Raw genomic sequence first — 19337 nt, forward strand, 5'->3', positions numbered from 1 at the left:
TGTATGTATACAAGGTGGGGTTTTGATGTTGAAAATTTGTAGGATAATCTATATTACAATTTATTTAAAAAAAAAAAAGAAAAAAAAAAGAGTAATTAACAAAGTTTTTGCTCTTACATGTACATAGGTCTTCAATACGAGGCCTACATCCCTTTCAGGTCTGGACTATGTAGTCATAATCGAGCTGGGTCCACTCCTTTTGATTGAGGATACTAAACACTCCTGTGAGAAGTATTGTGCACACACTCTCCTCCAGATGCGTCTAGATAGAGTAAGTAAATCAATCAAACCCCTCACCTCCAGCTTCAAACAAATCCTCCAACATGTCTCTGAACCTGACACAGGATTTGTCCATGTTGACAACTGCCTCAAAAATGGAGGCCTACAAGGAGTCAATAGTTTTATGTGCACGTTAATTGGACTTACTCTCCCAGATGCCCACACATATTAGTCCTAAATGTTCAGATCCTCTGGTAGCTAGGTGGCCACATTTCCTTTATTGCAAGAACTTCAGGAAGTCTAGAGTGAGTTATTCTTTTCCTCACAGAACAATCATGATTTTCCTTGTATGTGTTTCTGACCCATCCGACAACTTTCGTATATGGTTGGTGTAGGTAGTTTCGTATCCTCAATGATCTCCTTGGTCGTACTCCCGTAAAGGAGTCGCACTGCGTTCGAATTCGGAGGACATTTAAAAGATTTTTTTATTTTTTACATGTACAATTTTGTTAGCTGAATTGGGTGAACACATTTTCAGAAGCATAGATATCAGGTTAGCCAAGATATTGAGTCCCAACATATTCTGGATTTAAAATTCACAGCCAGGATATGTGACCATTCAAACAAAAAAGAAGTAAAAATGACCTTTCTAAAAAGTACACATGGATAAAATTTATGTTTTTCGACATATTATCGTCCATTTGACAATACAAATTGCGCTACTTAAAGTAATCAAAAATGATTGTCACACTTACAGAATAAAAAGTTGATCATTTTATTCGAAAGGCCCATATCAAAGCTTCAAAACATAATTAAATTCTTTTAGTATCTTAACTTAACAAACAAATTTGAATACAAAGCCTATAATGGACTCAAATATGAGTATGAAATATTGGGCAGTATGTTAACATGTGGCTTGTCAACATAAAAACAAGTTTTGATGTTTTTTCTCAAAAGTAAGTATGGATTACATTTGTAATTTGAATTTAATAATCTAACTTTTCCATCAAAATAAAATAATAGAAGGGACTGCAAATTACATAAAAAATTTGTCAAAATTCTCAATCAATTATATAAAATAGATTTTATATTAAAAAGCCATAAGAGAACTAAACAAAGTCTCCTATATCAAATGAAGACTCTAGACTATGGCTAATATTTTACGGTATCTGAACTCAGCCCACTAATTGTAATATAACGCCCATAATGGGGGAATCAAGACAAGTAAATAATGGGTCATTTATATTAATAAAGTAAAAAACAATCAATTGGATATTTCTCGTTTTCTTAATGTTTCTACAAGATTGTTTTTGTGGCGACAAATCACATATGAAGTAAAATAATACAATGGGAAGTTCTCCTATCATTAATTTTTGTTCAAGAATATTTTTATGCTGACGGAGCATTTGGAAAGGAAAGAGAGAAAACTCTATATAATTATATTTTATTTCTAATTTAATCTCTTTTCTTCCTTGATTATGTGATTATAATTTAATCTATTGTTTCCCAAATAGTTACTTGATTATACATTTTTATATCTATTGGATGGTTAAGTAGTTTTTAAAATGTTTCTTTCTTGTTGTTGTATCTCTATATATAGGGTGCAATTTATTTTTAAGAGCCAACACGATTAAAAAAAAAAAAAAAAAGGATTTTCTCCTAAACTAATCATCCGATTTTAATAAAAATTAATACCAAATGAAAGATGACAATATAATGGCGTTAGGCGTCAATAACGGACATTGGAAACGGAAGCTGGTCTTCACACGAAGAAGGCCTTGGGTTGAGGTCCGTTGAGCTTGGAGACTGGGTCCAACAGCGTAAAAAAAAATCTGGCAACCAAGTTCTTTAAGTGAGGCATGGAGGTGGGAATTGTGGCCAGACGAATGCCCTCCTAGCTTCAAAAAACTCTCCAGACATAGGACCTATCCAGCTTGAAGAAGTTTGCAATCTCAACATTGTCTTGTCTGGCGTGGATCGGAGCAAGGACATTATACTATACCCCATTATACAGCGTGAGGATGTTGTTTAAAAAATAAATTTATGGCCTGCAACAGCTGCACATGCGTAATTTTTTTGGCGTCAGTTAAAAAAATGCCTTTGATTAACGAATTATTTATTCTACAACTGTTCAAAATTGCAGAGTGTCCATTTTGTGATCCACACCGGCAAAGACAATATTATGATTGCAAAGTTCTTAAAACTGTACATGTCCTTTGTCTGGAGAGTCAGGAATAACCTACAATAGTCTGGAGTTAACTGCAAGACTCTGATCAATGTCATACTGTAAAGAAAAAATTGACCTGGTTGTGAGGATTTTTCTCGACTTTGTTTTACCTAGTGATTGACCTCTGAAATTATGCCCTACATCTTGTTGGAATTCCGGAATCTAACAGAGGAGACAGTCATCAAGACGTGCTCCCGTTTCTGAGGTCGAGCCAATGCCATTATTGACGCTTAAGGTGATTACATTGGATTAGAATTATTTTTTTTGACTAAGCATTAGTTTTTAATACAAATGGATTTTACTTTACGAGACAATTCAGATAAAAAGAACCAATCGTGTTGGTTGTTAAATAGAGGTCACACCTTGTACATATATTTATATAGATATAATCAATTATACACTTTCATTTTTCTTTCAAAAAGTTTTTCACAACCTATTTAATGATGATGAATCATACGTCTCCTAAACATTATTCTCCCCTTCTTTCGTGAGAAGGTGTTAAATTTTCGTAATTAATAATATTTTATTAATTACGTATATAATTTTCTTTTTATACCTAATAACGTTGGACGTTTTTTTTCCTTCATATTCCTCTATTAATGATTCTGACCTCTTCATTAACATATTATGATGAATCGACTTTAGAAGAAAGTAATTTTTACATTAAACCTATTGTTATTCAATCTATTGGTGAAAATCCTTTTTTTAACGTAGTAAATGAACTTGGGTTAAAAGTTAACCAAATATTAAACGAATAATATTTCTTGCAACATAAAGGACATAGCCATTATATATATTTCATATAGACTTGTAGAGCCTAAACAACAAGACATAATTTGTGATGATTATAGTTGATATATTTTGATTTCATTTTCGATAAAAACTTCTAAGAAATATTAATCACTTCCAACAAACTTTTGGTACTAAAAATGTACATATGAACTTTGATGAGATTGAGATTGATAGATAGGATAAGAGATTATAGTATATTTTGTAGCAACGTGTATGCCTTAAATTGAAAAAAATAAAAAAAAATAAAAGAAGCAAAAGAACGACTTAAAAGTGAAGAAAATGAATATAATTCATCAAATCTTATGTACATATTTGTTCAACTCCTAAATTAGAAAAGATGAGAAAATTGCTCCATTGATTGAGACTCAATTATTTGAATTAGATCAGCTGTAAGCAGCTATGAGAGGATCCGTTTTCGATTTTCAAATTTACACCGTGTTCAACAAGGACTTACCTCTATACGGAGTTGTCTATTAAAATATGGACACTTTCAATTTAAAAATTCAACAAGATATAATTTATTAATTAACTAAAGAAGTTCTAAAGAAAATTAATACTATAAATAGATGTTTGTCTGAGCTCTCTTAATCATTAATATGGCCGCTCTTACCTGCAATGATGTCTACCAGGGGTCGGCGGAAGGTCTGGAACTCTCTGCAGATGTAGTCCCAGTGCTGGCTGACAGTGGCTCTGATATCCTCCGAATTTTAATGACGGACACATCATGCCTTCAGCTCAACATGCTCCTAAAAGGTGTAGGGAGGGATTTGGCATGACGGCTGTAGGGGGCTAAAAGTGTAAAAAAAAACGTTCAAAAGACTCATTTAAAAGAGTCTTTTAATGGGGGAGATGGAATTATTTCATTGCTGGTCTCAAAAGTGGCGCTCAATCTTCATAAAACTCTTTCCACCCACTTTTTTGATAGGTCTCTGAACAGTCTGGTGTAAAATCCCAAGATCTCGTGCATGGCACCTGATGGACTTGAGGGAATTGGCCTGAGCTTTTTTCTTTAAGTCTTTTGGGTCCAGTTAGGGCTTTTTGACAGAACCCTTCTTCTTTTTCTAAGTTTCGGACTTGTTAACGGCGTAGACGGTGTTCCTGGTGTCGACCAACTGCTTGGAGTACGCCAATGGAAATTGGTCAATCCCGTTGAAGTATCATTTTCCATACTTGTACGTAAGCTAAACAGCTCATGTTTTTTTTTGTAGCAATTGCCTATGCTTTAATACATCGAAATATGAATTTATTTCAATCACTCAACCTTAATTAATTATTGAATTAGTAAGTGTTCAGATTTCAATGACCCCCCGGTAACTCCACTACGAATACTCGAATGTACTCTCCCTTATTTAAGTGCAAAATACTCTTTTACTTCGATGTTTCCTCTTTCAGAAATTTGGAATAATCATAGGAGCTCTAGAAACTATACAAAGCCTCACAATCGTTTTAGGTCATATATTTTACAAATAACTTTAAGTTTATAATACCCTTTCAAAATAAACAAAGTTACCTATTTTTGTGCAAATACTATTCCGGACATCTTCATCAGATAAGGGACTTTTTGCTATACAAAAATAGTATTTATCTAATCCAAAAATAAGGTTTATATTATGTGTATAATGCACATATTATCTACCCTTATACAGATGTTCTAACCTAAAAATACAAATCTTGAGCCTTCTCTCAACGAAAAGAAAACAAAGAGTTAAAATTGACAGAAATAGACAAACAACTAGAGTAAAGCAGTAGGATCCTCAGATTAAATAATGCCATGAATGAAGAAAGTTTCTAAGAAAAGCAATAATCAACAGATAAACTTTGCATTCATTTGTTATATATTTTTACGTATATATATATACATAATAACTCATTCATTCTATAAAAAAAAAAAACCACAAACTTCAGATAGGAAACGAGTATATACGAATATTTATGTATACACATTAGGCGGTACATCAAGAAAGGTATTATCTAGAGTTGTGCAAATTATGACTTTAAGACGTGCAAATTGTTTTTCTAGCTGAATAGTATTTTTATTTCGTGAAGCTGGTATCATTATAGATGAAAAAAAAATTGTTGTAGCTACCTATGATGGCTTTTATCATTTTTCAAAGATAACATATTTATTCGTGACAAAATAACATATCAGGACATAGACAATGATGTAAATCTGGTGTGCTTTTGAGCTGCCCTGTTAATTTGTAATTGGTAGTATAAAGAATTATTTTTATTTTCTTTAGCAGTTGTCATTATTATTGCTTAATTCCTGAGTAGTGAACATCCTTTCTTAAATAGATTAAATTATATTCAAAACCTGTTTGAACGTTCGTTTCTTCTCATAAAAGACGCAGCGTAACCCTGAGGATTTGTTGCAGAGTAATAACTGTAAGTCCTTATTGGACTCAGGGTGGAATTGGGGATCTATATCAGAGTAATTCTAGCAAATGTGCTTGTTTTTGTCCTTTTTTTCCTTCTTCTCTTGTTACAGCTGATGCAATGAAACGTCGTGAGGGTTATTCTTTCTCTCCTTCTAAAGATTCTTCAAATTGCAAGGGTTACCATGTTGATTTTATGTTGTTGTTTTTTTAACAGGCCCATTTTACAGTGGATTTTCACTTTAGGATATAGTAAACGTGTTACGAGCATTCACCTAGAACATTTTTGCCTTGAACGTGTCCACGTTGATGTACTTGCATTCTGAGGGGTTTTGAGTATTCATAATATGTTTTTATTGGAATTTTTTCAGTTGTAGTCTAGCTTTTAGAAGTAAAAACAAAAAAAAAATATAAAAAGTCTGGAACAATTGTTAATCGTTCAAACTTTAATACGTATCAATTAACTAGAGTTGTAACAAATATGATCTTAAGGCTTGCTATTTTTTTTTATGGTAGGCAATCTGAATAGTTTTTATTTATTTCCATAGTGTTATAAATGAAGAAAAATGGGATAAGGGAAGAAGGAGTATCATTTTGTTGTTGCTACCTAAACATTGTTTTATTTTTATTTTTCAATGCAGTTATCATCATTCATGAAGAGAGAAACCATAACTATATAGTAACATTTACCTCTGCAGGATAGTATATACCTATATTTTTTAAGGGGGGGTGGGGTAGTTTTTTTAATTTTTCTGGAAAAATAATTTGTAAAATTAAATTTCAAAATATTAATTTGTGAAAAAAAAATTTCAGATATAAAATTTTTTTCAAATATTCACAAAAAATTTCAAATATCAAAAGGTAATCTCATCAAAATTAAATTTTTTTAAGCGAAATTTTAAAAATATATGAATTTTTTATTATTAATGTAGATTTTTGGTAATTTTAGCGGTGAGTATTTGAATTTTTTTCCAAAAATGACCTATTTTATAAACAGCTGTTGTTTTTTGAATTTTTTTTTTTAAATTAATTTTTTTGTGAACGGCTATGGATTTAAAAATTTTCCCAAGAAATTTAATTTTTTGGTAAGAGCTATCAAAATTTTTGGCAAACAATCCCAAAAATCAAGGGCTCCCTACCTTAAAATATAGTCCTCCGGACTCCCTTTTGGCTTGTTATCATTGTTCTTTGTAGTAGGGAATGAATTACTATAAATTGTAACCAGGTGTATGAGTGCTCATGTATGGTGAAGAGTAGGACGTTGAGTATACGTTGGCGAGTGTTGAGTGTCAATATTCTACATATAATTGCTGATGAATATGAGTCTAATTCTTGTCTTTCTATTTTGTAGATTTATGTTTATTTTATCTATCAAACCATCCAGTCTACTCTCCTCATAAATAATATTCAAACCCTCTGGATTTCCAAATATATTTCCGTTTCTTTAATTTTTACATTCAGTCAGCTCATATTTGAAATGATTCTAATGATTACATTTCTCATTTTTTCCCTGCATCACCAATTCTTGATTAGCAACTGACTCTAATTAAAATAATTAATTAATAGTCTATTCATTATTTCAAGGGTTCTTAAATGAATGAAGATACATTATATAGTGTATATATTTGATGAGCTATAGGTAGATTAGGTACACTTTATTAATATACGAAAAGGGATGTCATAGGAACTAGTCGTCGTTTGTAGACTATGTGTATTGCTTCAGACGTTGATTGGTTTTATTTTTAGTGGTGGGTTTATGTCTCAAAATCCTAGGCGGGTAAAAGACTGTTCTAATTTTTAGAGAACAATGTCTTTTAACGTAAAATTTCGTCTGAATCAGTCTCATCTAAAATTCGGTAAAACAATTTTTAATAAAACTATTGTTGTTTTATTTTTTTACTTAACAAAAATGTTTAAGCAAGGGCGTCCGTAGGATTATATATATATATATATAAATTTTTTTTCAGGGAGGGGGGAAGCTTAGTTTTGGTAGTTTAAATAAAAAATAAAACTTTTGGTAAAATAATTTAAAAAAATCATATCTATTCACGAAAAGTGTCAAAAAATATATATAAATATAAAAATTCAAATATTTTTTCGAAAAAAAAACAACCAAACATCCATTTCTATTCATTAAAAGATTTCTACACAAAGATGAATTATATTTTTGGCTTTATCTTATAGTTAGAAATTTGGTGTTCCCCTGTTTAATTAACGATTTTTATTTCCCACTGTTTGTGTTCTTGATAAATTAAGAACGTGTTAATTTATTTTGTACACTTAGTAGTTAAGTTAAATAATCGCAAGGAGTTTTGTCAATTAAAAGATTTCACTTATCGACCGTAATTTATCATGAATAATAATCCTTCTATAAAAATCATTTACTCTGAATCAACAACTTACTTGATGATTTTCCTTCTTTTTCTCTTTACAGAATGATTTCCAGTTGACTTTGAGCATACAATTCCATTTTTCTTTTGTTAAAGAACATTTATTGACAAAAAAAAACCCTAAAAAGTACGAGCAACAACCAAAAAGAAAGCCAAGGACACACTTCGAATCACATGTTTCAAAATGACTTATTAATAAAACATACTAGGCATGATGCTGTCAATGTTTAAGAAACAATAAACATTTTTCAACAAAAAATATTGAATACCATGTTCGGCAAGAGCCGAAGTGGAGCACGACAATTGGAGAACAACCCCATTCTTCAATTCTACGATGTTGGACGCATTGTTGCCTCCGGGGGTCCAGAACTCATATGGAAGATCCATGAAGCAGTTAGTAAAGTGGACGGGCGTGTAAGTACAATTCAAATTATTACTTTTGATGTATCTGGCCATAGTTAGAGAAGTGAAGAAAGGAGAAATCCTGGTGAGTGTAAAGGGTTTATTTTTCTTGTAAGTCATCAAAATGGCCGACATCAACAATACTGACATCCCATCAGAACGCTTTATTAGAATAAAGTGTTTTATACATTTTTTGAGGTACACCAATTATATTCACCACATTTGACTCCAGGTTCAAAAAGTGATTGTAGATGGGAAAAATATCCTTATTGCTCGCATAACTTTTTGCTGAAATATTTGCAAAATATTAATGCTTTTATTTATTATTTCTTCCTAATTGTAAGATTCAAACGTACAAACTAGTGCTGTGTTGGCTCTTATATAGGAACGAGGATCACAATCTTACATGTAAATCTTTAAAAAACATAAAATGAACACTTTGTGGGGACTAATCGTAATTTTGTATAACTAAATCAAATATAATATGTTCATATCATATTTTATTGTAATTAAAACAATGATAAAAGGTAAACAATTTCAAATTGTGAAAAAAGACACAAACTCTTTACTTAGTAAATATAGATACTAAGAAAAAAAGGTTCGTTATTTGCATTAAATAATTTTGATCAACTTTTTTAACCTATAAGAAGTACATTAAAAGTTTTTTTCTGAAATTGTCATATGGAACAAAAAAAAAGATACTAGTTACAAAATTTGATGATCCGCGTATAGCTGCAATCCTTTTTATTTACATTTCCAGGAAGAAAAGGTTAAATTTTTCCTATACTTTTTGCTCCAAAGAGTAGCTTTAGAGAAAAACTTTATTTTATATATTTAACAGGCTAGAATAATGTCTATCACAGTATATTGATACAAAATAATGATAATTGCTACATTATAATCATCGGAAAAAGTTTAAAAGCATACCGTATAAAGTGTAATGCTCTTAATTAGCGTAATGTATCTTATTTTGCTTAATAAACCAAACACATTTTTAAGAAAGATCAAGGTCCGATATGACCAGTTTTAAGGCTGGAGTAGACTAAAAAACATGGATTGACACAACACTAATATTAACAAAAAGAGCATTGCATTTATTTCTGTAAGCTCATATGTTTTTTCTCTGACGAACTATATTTTTATCACATCATATCAGTCTTGGTTTTTTCGCTTACCAGGATTTTGCTTTTTATACTAATACCCAATTAATAAGGGAAATTAATCACTCTATAATACAAATTTGTACTCTGATTAAGGATGAAAAGAGAGCTAAAAAGTGTGGGATATCAAAAAAAATATTGTAATCCGTCATGGCTAATAATTCTTTTGTTTTTTTCAAAAGAGATGAAAAGTAAGATATGAGTATGTGAACTTGAATTTTCTGTTGATAGATTGCAAAAGATGCATGAATTTAAAAAAAAAAAATACTAGGTAAGAGGTTGTTTGCTCATGAAATGTACCAGGAAATGAAAGCCTTTCAAATGAAGCTTAAACTTCTTGCTAAGCAGTTGAACGAGCAAAACTTTGTTCCTTTATCATTTTTGAAAACACAGACTGTCACAAGACAAGAACTGTCAGAAAATTACAGGTCTTGACTGTTTGCGTTGAATGAAAAATTTATCAGGCGATTTCTTCAATTTATAGCAATGGAAGATTACATATTTCAATTTACTTAGACCACCTTTTTCACATGACATGAAACAAATCATAAAGAACTTTAGTTAGAACTAATTAATTTGTATACTGATGACTATTTGATTTCAATAAATGAAAACAAATCACTGATTGAATGTTATACATTTCTTCACTCAGATATAGTTAAAAACCTTAAAAACTTTACAGGAAAAAATATTGTGATGTTTGCATCAACAGTCATTTACGAGTTGACCTTTTTAATACTCTAAATTAACAAATCAAAGAACAGGGAACTGATCACAAACTACATCTTATTTATGTTGTAAGAATCAGCACAACCAACTTCACACCTAATTGTGATAAGTTGGTTAGTGATAGTGGCCATGGAGCTATGTGCTGGGTATATTAGGAACCGATTTAGTTGTAAATATTGCTCCCATTATGGTCGTTTATGAACAATTTAATTAAATTTGTATACCAAGGAAAGCATACACAAAAAATATGGTAATGCGAAAATATGAAATAATTTTATTTAGGGCACTTGAAATATTCTTTGATAATATGTAGTAATATTATGTAAATAAGCGCATTAATAATAATGTGCCTTAAAATATAAATATATCAAGATTTACTTATTTAGAAAAAGGATGATGATTTAAAAAAATATTATACCCTTAATTAGTCAGATTAGTAAACATAAACTATAAGTAAATATTTAGAAAGGAACTTATTTGAGCGTAAATAATAAAAGTTTTACATACAAAAAAGTAGTTTCCTCTAAAAAGGTCTTTATTGAGGGTATATTAAATAATTTATAAACATATTTACATATTATTTCATTGTTAACCTTTTGGTTCATAACTTATTTTCTCTTCTTTTTATACAATGAAGTTCATTATCATAGAATTTAACAAATTAATCTAATTAGCCTCAATAATTTTAACTTTAGAAAAAAAAAAATTAAATACATATTCTAGCATAATGATACCTTCTAAAAAAATCGTTAGTAAATAAAGTTTTAATTATTTATGCTTCAAAAACATTTGGTTGGCATAAAAACCATGGAAAAAACAAAGGCGTTATTCCTTTTATGTTAAAGGTTATGTTTTGCAATTTCTCAGAATTTGATGATCGTATTTGTAATCAACATTATTACATTGTGAAAAATGAAAACTAACTATTTTATAAGTTATTGATTTAACTTATACTCAAACTAGATCTCTAGTAAAGGTAAAAATACTCAAAAATTTGGAATATAAAATTCTCAGATATAATATTTTATAAAATAAATCTAATGATAGATTCATGATCAGCTCGTCACGTATTATTTAATGGGGGACATTATGGGATGTCAATCTTTTTTGTTGACTTGTACTAAAAAAATTAAATTATGTGAGGAATTTTGGATGGTCACCTTTTTTCGTTGTTGCTGAGTTGATATTGAATTACTCAGTTGATTCTTAATCAACTTGCTAAGTACGAGGTAAAATAATCACATATCAAATCTTTATGTGGAAAATTTTTACATCACTTTCATATTTTTAAGTGTAAGAAACTCATTTCCTATATAATTAAAAATCTTCTTCGATGATGATTTAACCATCCTTAAAAGCATTTAGGACTCTAACAGCGTTGTGCAGTAAAACGGGGACTCTCAAGCCTCTTGTCCTTCATGACTTCTATCAGAAGGTGGTTTGGGGTCCTTGTGTATAAGGTTAATCCTCACCCTTCACGTAAAGTCACCCTTTACGGCCTTCTTAATAATCGTAGCAGCCAAGGAGAAGTCATTTGCGAGGCGAATTATCGATTTGGTGGGGTCCTCCTTGATCTTCTTCTCCATGCCGGATAGGAACTAAATGGTCTTTAAATGGTTCCCTCCACGTCTTGATTTCCTGGAGAGGTATTTCCCATCATTATTCATCTTGCTCACCTTAAGAAACAGGCTCCTGGAGTACTGCACAATGTTCACAATGTTTCCCGCCTCAACTTCATCATATTTGAATATAAATAAGTCTCGTATTTTGAAATGTTATTAGAAACAAATGAGCAAACACCAAACATAATATTAAGCCCCCACAAAGCCTTAAGTAGACTGACTTGTGTTCAATGGCTCTTCACTCGATAAATTTCTCAACATAGTCCTCCAGGGCTTCTCTGGAGTATTTGCTACTACCACCAAGATCTGCACCAAAGGCGGCTATAGTCAAGTTTATACTCGAAACCTTCTGGGCCATCTCTGTTACCTTTTTAATCCTTGGAACCTAATCGCAAAAGTATTTCAAGACCAAATAAAAGAAAGTAATAGTATTTTACTTGCGATGCAAACATATCCTTCCTATTCTACGCCAAAAATCGTATGCCACATTAAGAGAGTAGAGTCAAACTCGACAACAGTGGGATAAACAAATCTATAATTAGATTTTTTTCAAATCAAATTTGCTTTTAAATAATGATCAATTTGAATTTTGTGTTCATTTTTTCCCTTTGTTCTTTTGGCGGTAAAAAAAAACAATTTGAAAACTGAGACTTTATTCGTTTTCAAACAAATATGGTCACTTTTTATTCTTAGATTATATTTTCTCAGGATTGGATGATTGCATCTCAAAAATTAGCACATTTTTAAAATTAACATAAAATTTAACAATAAAAAATGTAGCTTTTATGAGAATTATTGATGTTTTCCCTGCTCAAAAGTTGACTCAAACGTATAAAAAAGCGTCAAAAAAGTGAGCAATTTCCAACCGAAAATTCTTAAAAACCAGGTTTGATAAGCAAATAAACTAATTGCAGATTCAGAATCAGCTTATCCAGTACTAATAGAATTGAGTATGGAATTTAAAAGAATTTTTTGAAATTTTAAATTTTGTTGAATTGTACAGGGTAGGGATTTTAAATCTTGAAGGAGTTTAGACCTTAATATCCAGGTAACTGTGAGATTTATATTTATGAAATTCTACTCATCCAATTCAATTGACAATATTATAATAGAAAAAATACAAAATCGTGTATATGTTCTCCAAATACAAACGCCGTTTGGCATTTATTGTGTGCCTTTGTGCCGGTTTCACTCCCAAAGACGCGAATAACTTCATAGACAATTATTCTAATGAGCTTAATTTGATAAGCTTATACCTTTATACCTTGGCAACACTGAGATCTATCTATTTTTAAATGTGCTCGTTAGATTTGGCTGACCAAACTGCATAATAAAAATACAAAATCTTTGAGATGTCCTCCGACTACAGAGATTATTATGTGCTTCTGTACTAGGCGTATGACCAAGGATCCAAATAATTCCAAAAATAATGGAAATAAAAGTTCCTCATCAATGCCTGTGCCAGGATCAGGTAAGAGACTGTGGTTGAATCTAGATGTGGTTTGTTTTAGTGATTGACCTCACTATGGACCCTGTATTGTAAGTGCAAAAGATTTGGGAATTGCAGAATTAAGTTTGGGAATGTAAATTGTGGTATACATTATCCTTAAATTTTCAGGAAGTAATGTTCCGCCCTCTTTAATCTTTATTATACTTTACACATGAAATATAAGCAGGTTATCACATCTATAACGCATGTACACGCAGTTTATTTCTAAGAACTTAGCATATTATAATTTTCAAACCTCTACAACTCTCTCCTTAAAAATAAAGAGATTCAGTGATTTAAGAGGGGTTTTATTGGTGAAGAGAATATGCCACATTAGTAATTTTGTATCTTTACCAAAATTTAATTTTAATTTTCCACTACGTTTTCACTCCTACAAATAAGACACATTTGAAATCCCAAAACCTTTTCTTTTGATAGGGAAATATGCAGAGGTTTGACGATAATAGTAGAGGGCTTTATATGACCTTTTTCATAACTTGTCCTGCAGGACAAGTTATGAATTAATTTTTAAAAAATCCTCAGGGTTACACTGCCTTTTATAAACACATCTAACACATAGGATATAGGATGAAAAGTCCCAGGTTTCACACATAGATGGCGCCATTTCTTTTTTAGTTACCTCATTTTCCGTTAGTACCAAAATAATATATCAAAAAAAACAACTATTTTTTTGATTGTAGAGTGCTTCTTGATGGGAAATAATATCGTTCAAGCTAAGTAGTGGCTTGAAAAGTGCTATGAGGACTCTGCTCCATAAAGCAAATAAAAAAAATCAATAATAATAGTTTAAATAAAGCCGATTTTCAAAGAAAAAACAACATGTTTTCTTTGTTAAATTTATTTTTAAACTTCTCACTCAAATTTATTATTTTTAATTTGATGCAATGCTCACTACTAACTTTGGGGGAAGGTGCATCAGTGTATGAGTCATATTCAGATGAAGTTTGTAAAAAAAAACTATTTAAGTAGTATATTCTGTTAATAGATTTGTATAATAGCATCTGCCGGATTATATATATATATATATATTTTTAGGTGTTGGGGGAGCTTTTTTGGATTTTTGTTGGAAAGGAATATCAAAAATATAAATTTGTTCAAAAAAAGTTCAAAATATTAAATTTTTTTCAAAAATACAAAAAAAAAATTCTCAAAAACTTTCAGAAATTATATTTTTTGCTGAAAAGTTAAAATTTGGCGAGTGTAAGTCAGACCAACTTTGGGAAGTTGAGTCAAAAGTTTTGTAAATGTATCTTGTCTCCCCTATAATATATGAGTTGGATGAATATGGGAGAAGTGGAATTCTGAGTATGTAAAAAAAAAAAAAAAAAAAAGAAAAAGCAAAACTCTCTTCCTCTTTCTCATTTGTTCTTTCCTTTTTTAGAAAGTCAACTATTAAAACAAATAACAATGTTATTATTAATATCAAAGCTATACCATATATACATATACTTACAACCATTGCTTTTCTCTTTATACCCCAGGTTCCATATTTAATGCAACGTGTATATTTAGAGTAGAATAAATGAAAGCAAGTTATGCTATTTAAAGCAACGTGTATATTTAGAGTAAAATAGTAGAAAAAAAGGAAACAAGTATTGGTGGAGTTGCGTGATAATGACACCCACATATTAGGTTTTTCATTTATTTACCCTTCATTAACAACTTAATAAATAAAATCAAAGCTAATGCATATATACATTAATAAACATTATAGTTTAAATATTTAGCTTCAAAGTTGAACTTTGGGGTTTTGTACATTTAAATAGATTTAAAAGTAAAATCTTTATAACAATACATTTTATAAATGTACTGCAAGAAGAGAGATGGGAATTATTTTATCTTTCTCCCATCCATCGTCCCAGAATTGTCGTTTCTCAGACGATTTATTTTCAGGGATATCTTGCTGCAGTAAAATACTCCTCCATTCGTAGGACTGTAGCGGTTCGTACAATGCCATCTTCTGTCCAATAAGAGCCTTTGCATTCAGAATGGCGAACTTTATTGTTTTAACATCTGAAGTAGTCCTCCGTCCTCTGAGTCCGAAAAGGATAATACCCTTCCAAGCATTCAACATGTATTTTGAGAGGTCTTTCAGATTATATGTTATAAAACGTTTTAAAATGCTGACCACTTGGCATTCCACAAACACATGAACTGTCGAATGGAAGGTTTTGCCACAGACTTTATACATATTATTATATATATTATTTACTCCAGATTTGTTTTTATACTAATATATTAATGTGTCGGATAATTTCTACTAAACAAATTGTCAATTGGTAAGTTTCAATGCATAATACTAAGAGTTTATACAGATTTAGATATTTTTTTTCTAATAAACTTTAAGATTCCTGCGATATGTTAATTTATAAATCGACATTCGACTTATAAATTTTTGAACTTCTCCGTCTTTCTTGATAGAACTGTTCATATATAATTAATTAACGCCCATAGGGATTACAAAACTTAACCATATAATGTTGAACATTAAAAGATGTAAGTAATAAAGTTTCAATAATTTACAATCTCATTTGCGGCTTATGTATACTTAAAAATTTAAAGTGAAAGTACCATTTGTGGTCCCTTTGAAGGACAAGTAACTTACAAATATGAATGTTAAATAATGATCTTTATTATAATTAGTTAAAGAATACAAATGATTTCATCAAATTTATTCAACCCTTCAAGGATTTCAATGCGCAACGCTAGCATATTTTAAGCAAAAGTATACCAAGCATTTGACATATAGTTTATTTTTTGAGCTTCAACCCTTTTTGAACTCCAAATTTGTACTGTAACAGTTGTTTGATTGAGTTGAACCAAATTGAGCATGAAGCTGCTGTCATTAAATATTTGTTGTCCAAAATGACTGAAGCTTTGGTCAATAGCTGTCAACAGATGCAAGATTGGTGTGACTAACTGTTTCAGCTATTTTAGACAAGAAATATTTAATGAAAGCTCGATACTTGATTTAGTCTATTTTCACAAAATCTCTCATATCAACTCACTCAGACGACTGTTAAATAACAAATTTGTTGTCTGAAAAGACTGAAATTTTGATGAGTAAATATCAAGTGATGTGCAAGTTCTTTTGTTCTTTTTGTCAAAAGGAACAGTATTTTTTTATTTTCTCAAAATATTATCATTGTTCTTGAGGAAAAAACATCTCAGTATAAAGTTTAATCACAACTAACATTATGTTATCGGTTTAAGTACTGTTCCTTAAATACAACTGAAAACATTAATTCATTAGGAATAAATACCGTAATGACGTCAAAAGCAATCGAGTTTTCCTATTTTTAAGGAATACAAAGTGGGGACTAGACCCGATTTAATTAGAACCCGGTCCAAAATAAGGACCGATGTAATACTAAAAATGAGTCTATGTGCCCATAAATGACAGACAATAACGGGGACATGTCCCATGTTTACCGCCGAGACTGTTTATTAAATATAATATATATTATTCAACTTCAGCGTAGAAAATTATAAAAGAATGTAAATACAAATTGATTTATAAATTTTAACAAGAAAAATAACCCCTTTTAGAGTGCTGTAGTTCTCCCACCCCATTCCCCAAATTATAAATCTGCATTAACATAATTTTACTGCCTATCGCGTATGTATTCATTTTTTTTTGTTTCTATTAGACATGACTGATTCACGAATTTGTATTCAAAAGGCACGCTTTATTCATGTGTAGCATCAGTCAATATTTGAGTGTTTGGGTTAAACTATTCTTTAGATTATGTCATTATTCCGTAGTAATATAAAGGACATAAATTATTTATCTCTGGACGATAGACTAGAAGAGACAAAGAAGATATCCTTCAGCTTTGCAAAACATTGTCCACTGAGACTTTAGTTAGAGGGGATTGTGAGGAACTGGTACTACGGGTAATTATCTACATAAGTGAGAGAAATGATAAGGGCGTTCCTCTGATCTGTTGCCTTACACAAAGTAAGGTGGATGTCTAAGCTTCTTTACGCTAGAAAAATTGATCTGCTCAGCAAAAATACTGTTCAAGAGTTACCTAAGGTAACTGTTTTTGTGACTGGACATCAACAGAAACTAAATCGCTTTGTAAGCTTTTTTTAATTTTTGGTGTCCTGTCTTGGTGGGTTACAGCTCCATTTCCTTCAAGAAGTACAAAAGAAATACTAATTTAATTTTTCTTCTTCGTTTCTCAACTGAAGTTAAAAATGTCTTCTTTATCTAGGTGCAATCACTTATAGCTTGATAGAATCAAGGAAAGTGAAGTGACAAAAAAAAAAATAACTAATTATAAAACAAGATAATCCTTAATTGATCATATAAATATGTTACTGTTGATAATGTTTTTTTACAAAATCCATAATAAAAAAAGTTGTTGTTCATACACGCTTAGAAATTAAAATTGTGCTAGAGGGTAATGTTTACCAAATTTGTTAAAATTTGTAATTGTGTTTTACTTACCTAGATGCAGTACCAAAATTAGGCTATGCTGATTCTGATAATATACTCAACTCCTCTCAAAAATTCTTCAAATTGTCAGGTTTACAATGTTAATTGTGGATTTCTTTTTGTTTTTAAATTCCTAGCTATATGGCCCATAAATGCATCCTGGGTATAGTTTGATATGCCACAAATCTGTATTAATGACTATTTTATTTCTTTTTGTAGGAGGCTTCTGTTTTTGTATTTGATAAAAAAAGCGTGGAGAAGCTCCACAAACCAAAACGAAAGGAAGCTGTAACAGAACTCCTTCGTCAGGGTCTTAACCAACTCCAATGTTTTCGCCACCCAAAGCTACTTCATCTCTTACACGGCCCGGAAGAAAATTCAGATACTCTAGCATTTGCATCTGAGCCAATTATCGGCTCACTTACCAATATCCTTAGCTCAAATGCCAATTCTTCATTTGATATCGACTCCAAAGGAGCTTTGTATAGCGGAGAGCACCGACCCAGCATTGGGAGTTTGGGGTCTTCTACAAATAATAACAATAGCATGGGTTCGTCTACTTCAAATAATAATAGTTCCCATACGACGACAGGAACCAATGCAGTTGGTACTTCCTCGAATTCATCCTCCTCCTCATCTGTTAGTACAATCAAAGTTGACTATAGTTTTATAGATGTTGAGTATCGATATGGACTTTCACAGGTATGGAAAAGTTTTTATTTTATTTCATCCTTTAAAGTTTTTTCTTCATCTCGAAAGAACATTTTTTGTAAAAGTTTTTTTTCTGTATGTGATGTACAACACAAAAGCATACAGAAATGATTTTTCTCAAAATTGAATATGGATTAAATTTATATTCTTTAACGAATAATTGTCAATTTCTATTAGTAAATTATTTTTATAAAAACCTTTAGATCTCTGAAAATCCCACTTGAAGTAGCCAAATTGGATTGTCACAGATTAAAAAAAAAATAAGCACATATATTTATTGATTTATTTTGGGAAAGGGGCCATTTTGGTGGAAAATTAAGTATCTTAAATCAAATATAGATTCTAAACTATAGATTAAATACTTAGGTATTTTAACTTTTGCAATAAATTTGAATACAAAGCCTATAACTGACTCACATATGCCTATGAAATATTGGGCTGCTGGTACAGGGTGTACGGCAATTGAGGGAAATTTGAAAAATGTTTATATTTAAAATGGTAAATTAATTAATTTCAAACATAGGGATCCGTTTATTGTTTATATTATATTATTGTAGGATCGGCCTAAACAAACTAAAACGATCAGTACGGTACTATAAGAATTTATAAGTCCTTTGGACCGGTCTTTTATGGTAACTATAACTGCTGAAATGATGTAGTTACTAACTACGTTCTTTGAAATGTACAACATAACCTCTTTCAAAAGATAAATTAACTAAAGTTTAAAGTTGAAGGCGTGCGGCTAGAACTTATTAT

At 30.7% G+C, this 19337-nt stretch overlaps 1 protein-coding gene across 3 annotated transcripts in view; it reads left to right on the forward strand.

Moving 5' to 3' along the window:
- bma (SCY1-like protein bma) overlaps positions 1-19337 on the forward strand; it is a 91871-nt gene that overhangs the window by 40136 nt on the left and 32398 nt on the right. For all 3 annotated transcript variants that reach the window (XM_071893718.1, XM_040726176.2, XM_071893719.1), the window contains exons 2-3: positions 8048-8417; positions 18090-18572. In XM_071893718.1, coding sequence (XP_071749819.1) covers positions 8274-8417; positions 18090-18572 — 627 coding nt within the window. In that variant the 5' untranslated portion in view covers positions 8048-8273. The remainder of the gene's footprint in view (positions 1-8047; positions 8418-18089; positions 18573-19337) is intronic.

Source organism: Lepeophtheirus salmonis, chromosome Z (assembly GCF_016086655.4).
Source record: "Lepeophtheirus salmonis chromosome Z, UVic_Lsal_1.4, whole genome shotgun sequence".
Taxonomy (NCBI): Eukaryota; Metazoa; Arthropoda; class Copepoda; order Siphonostomatoida; family Caligidae; genus Lepeophtheirus; species Lepeophtheirus salmonis.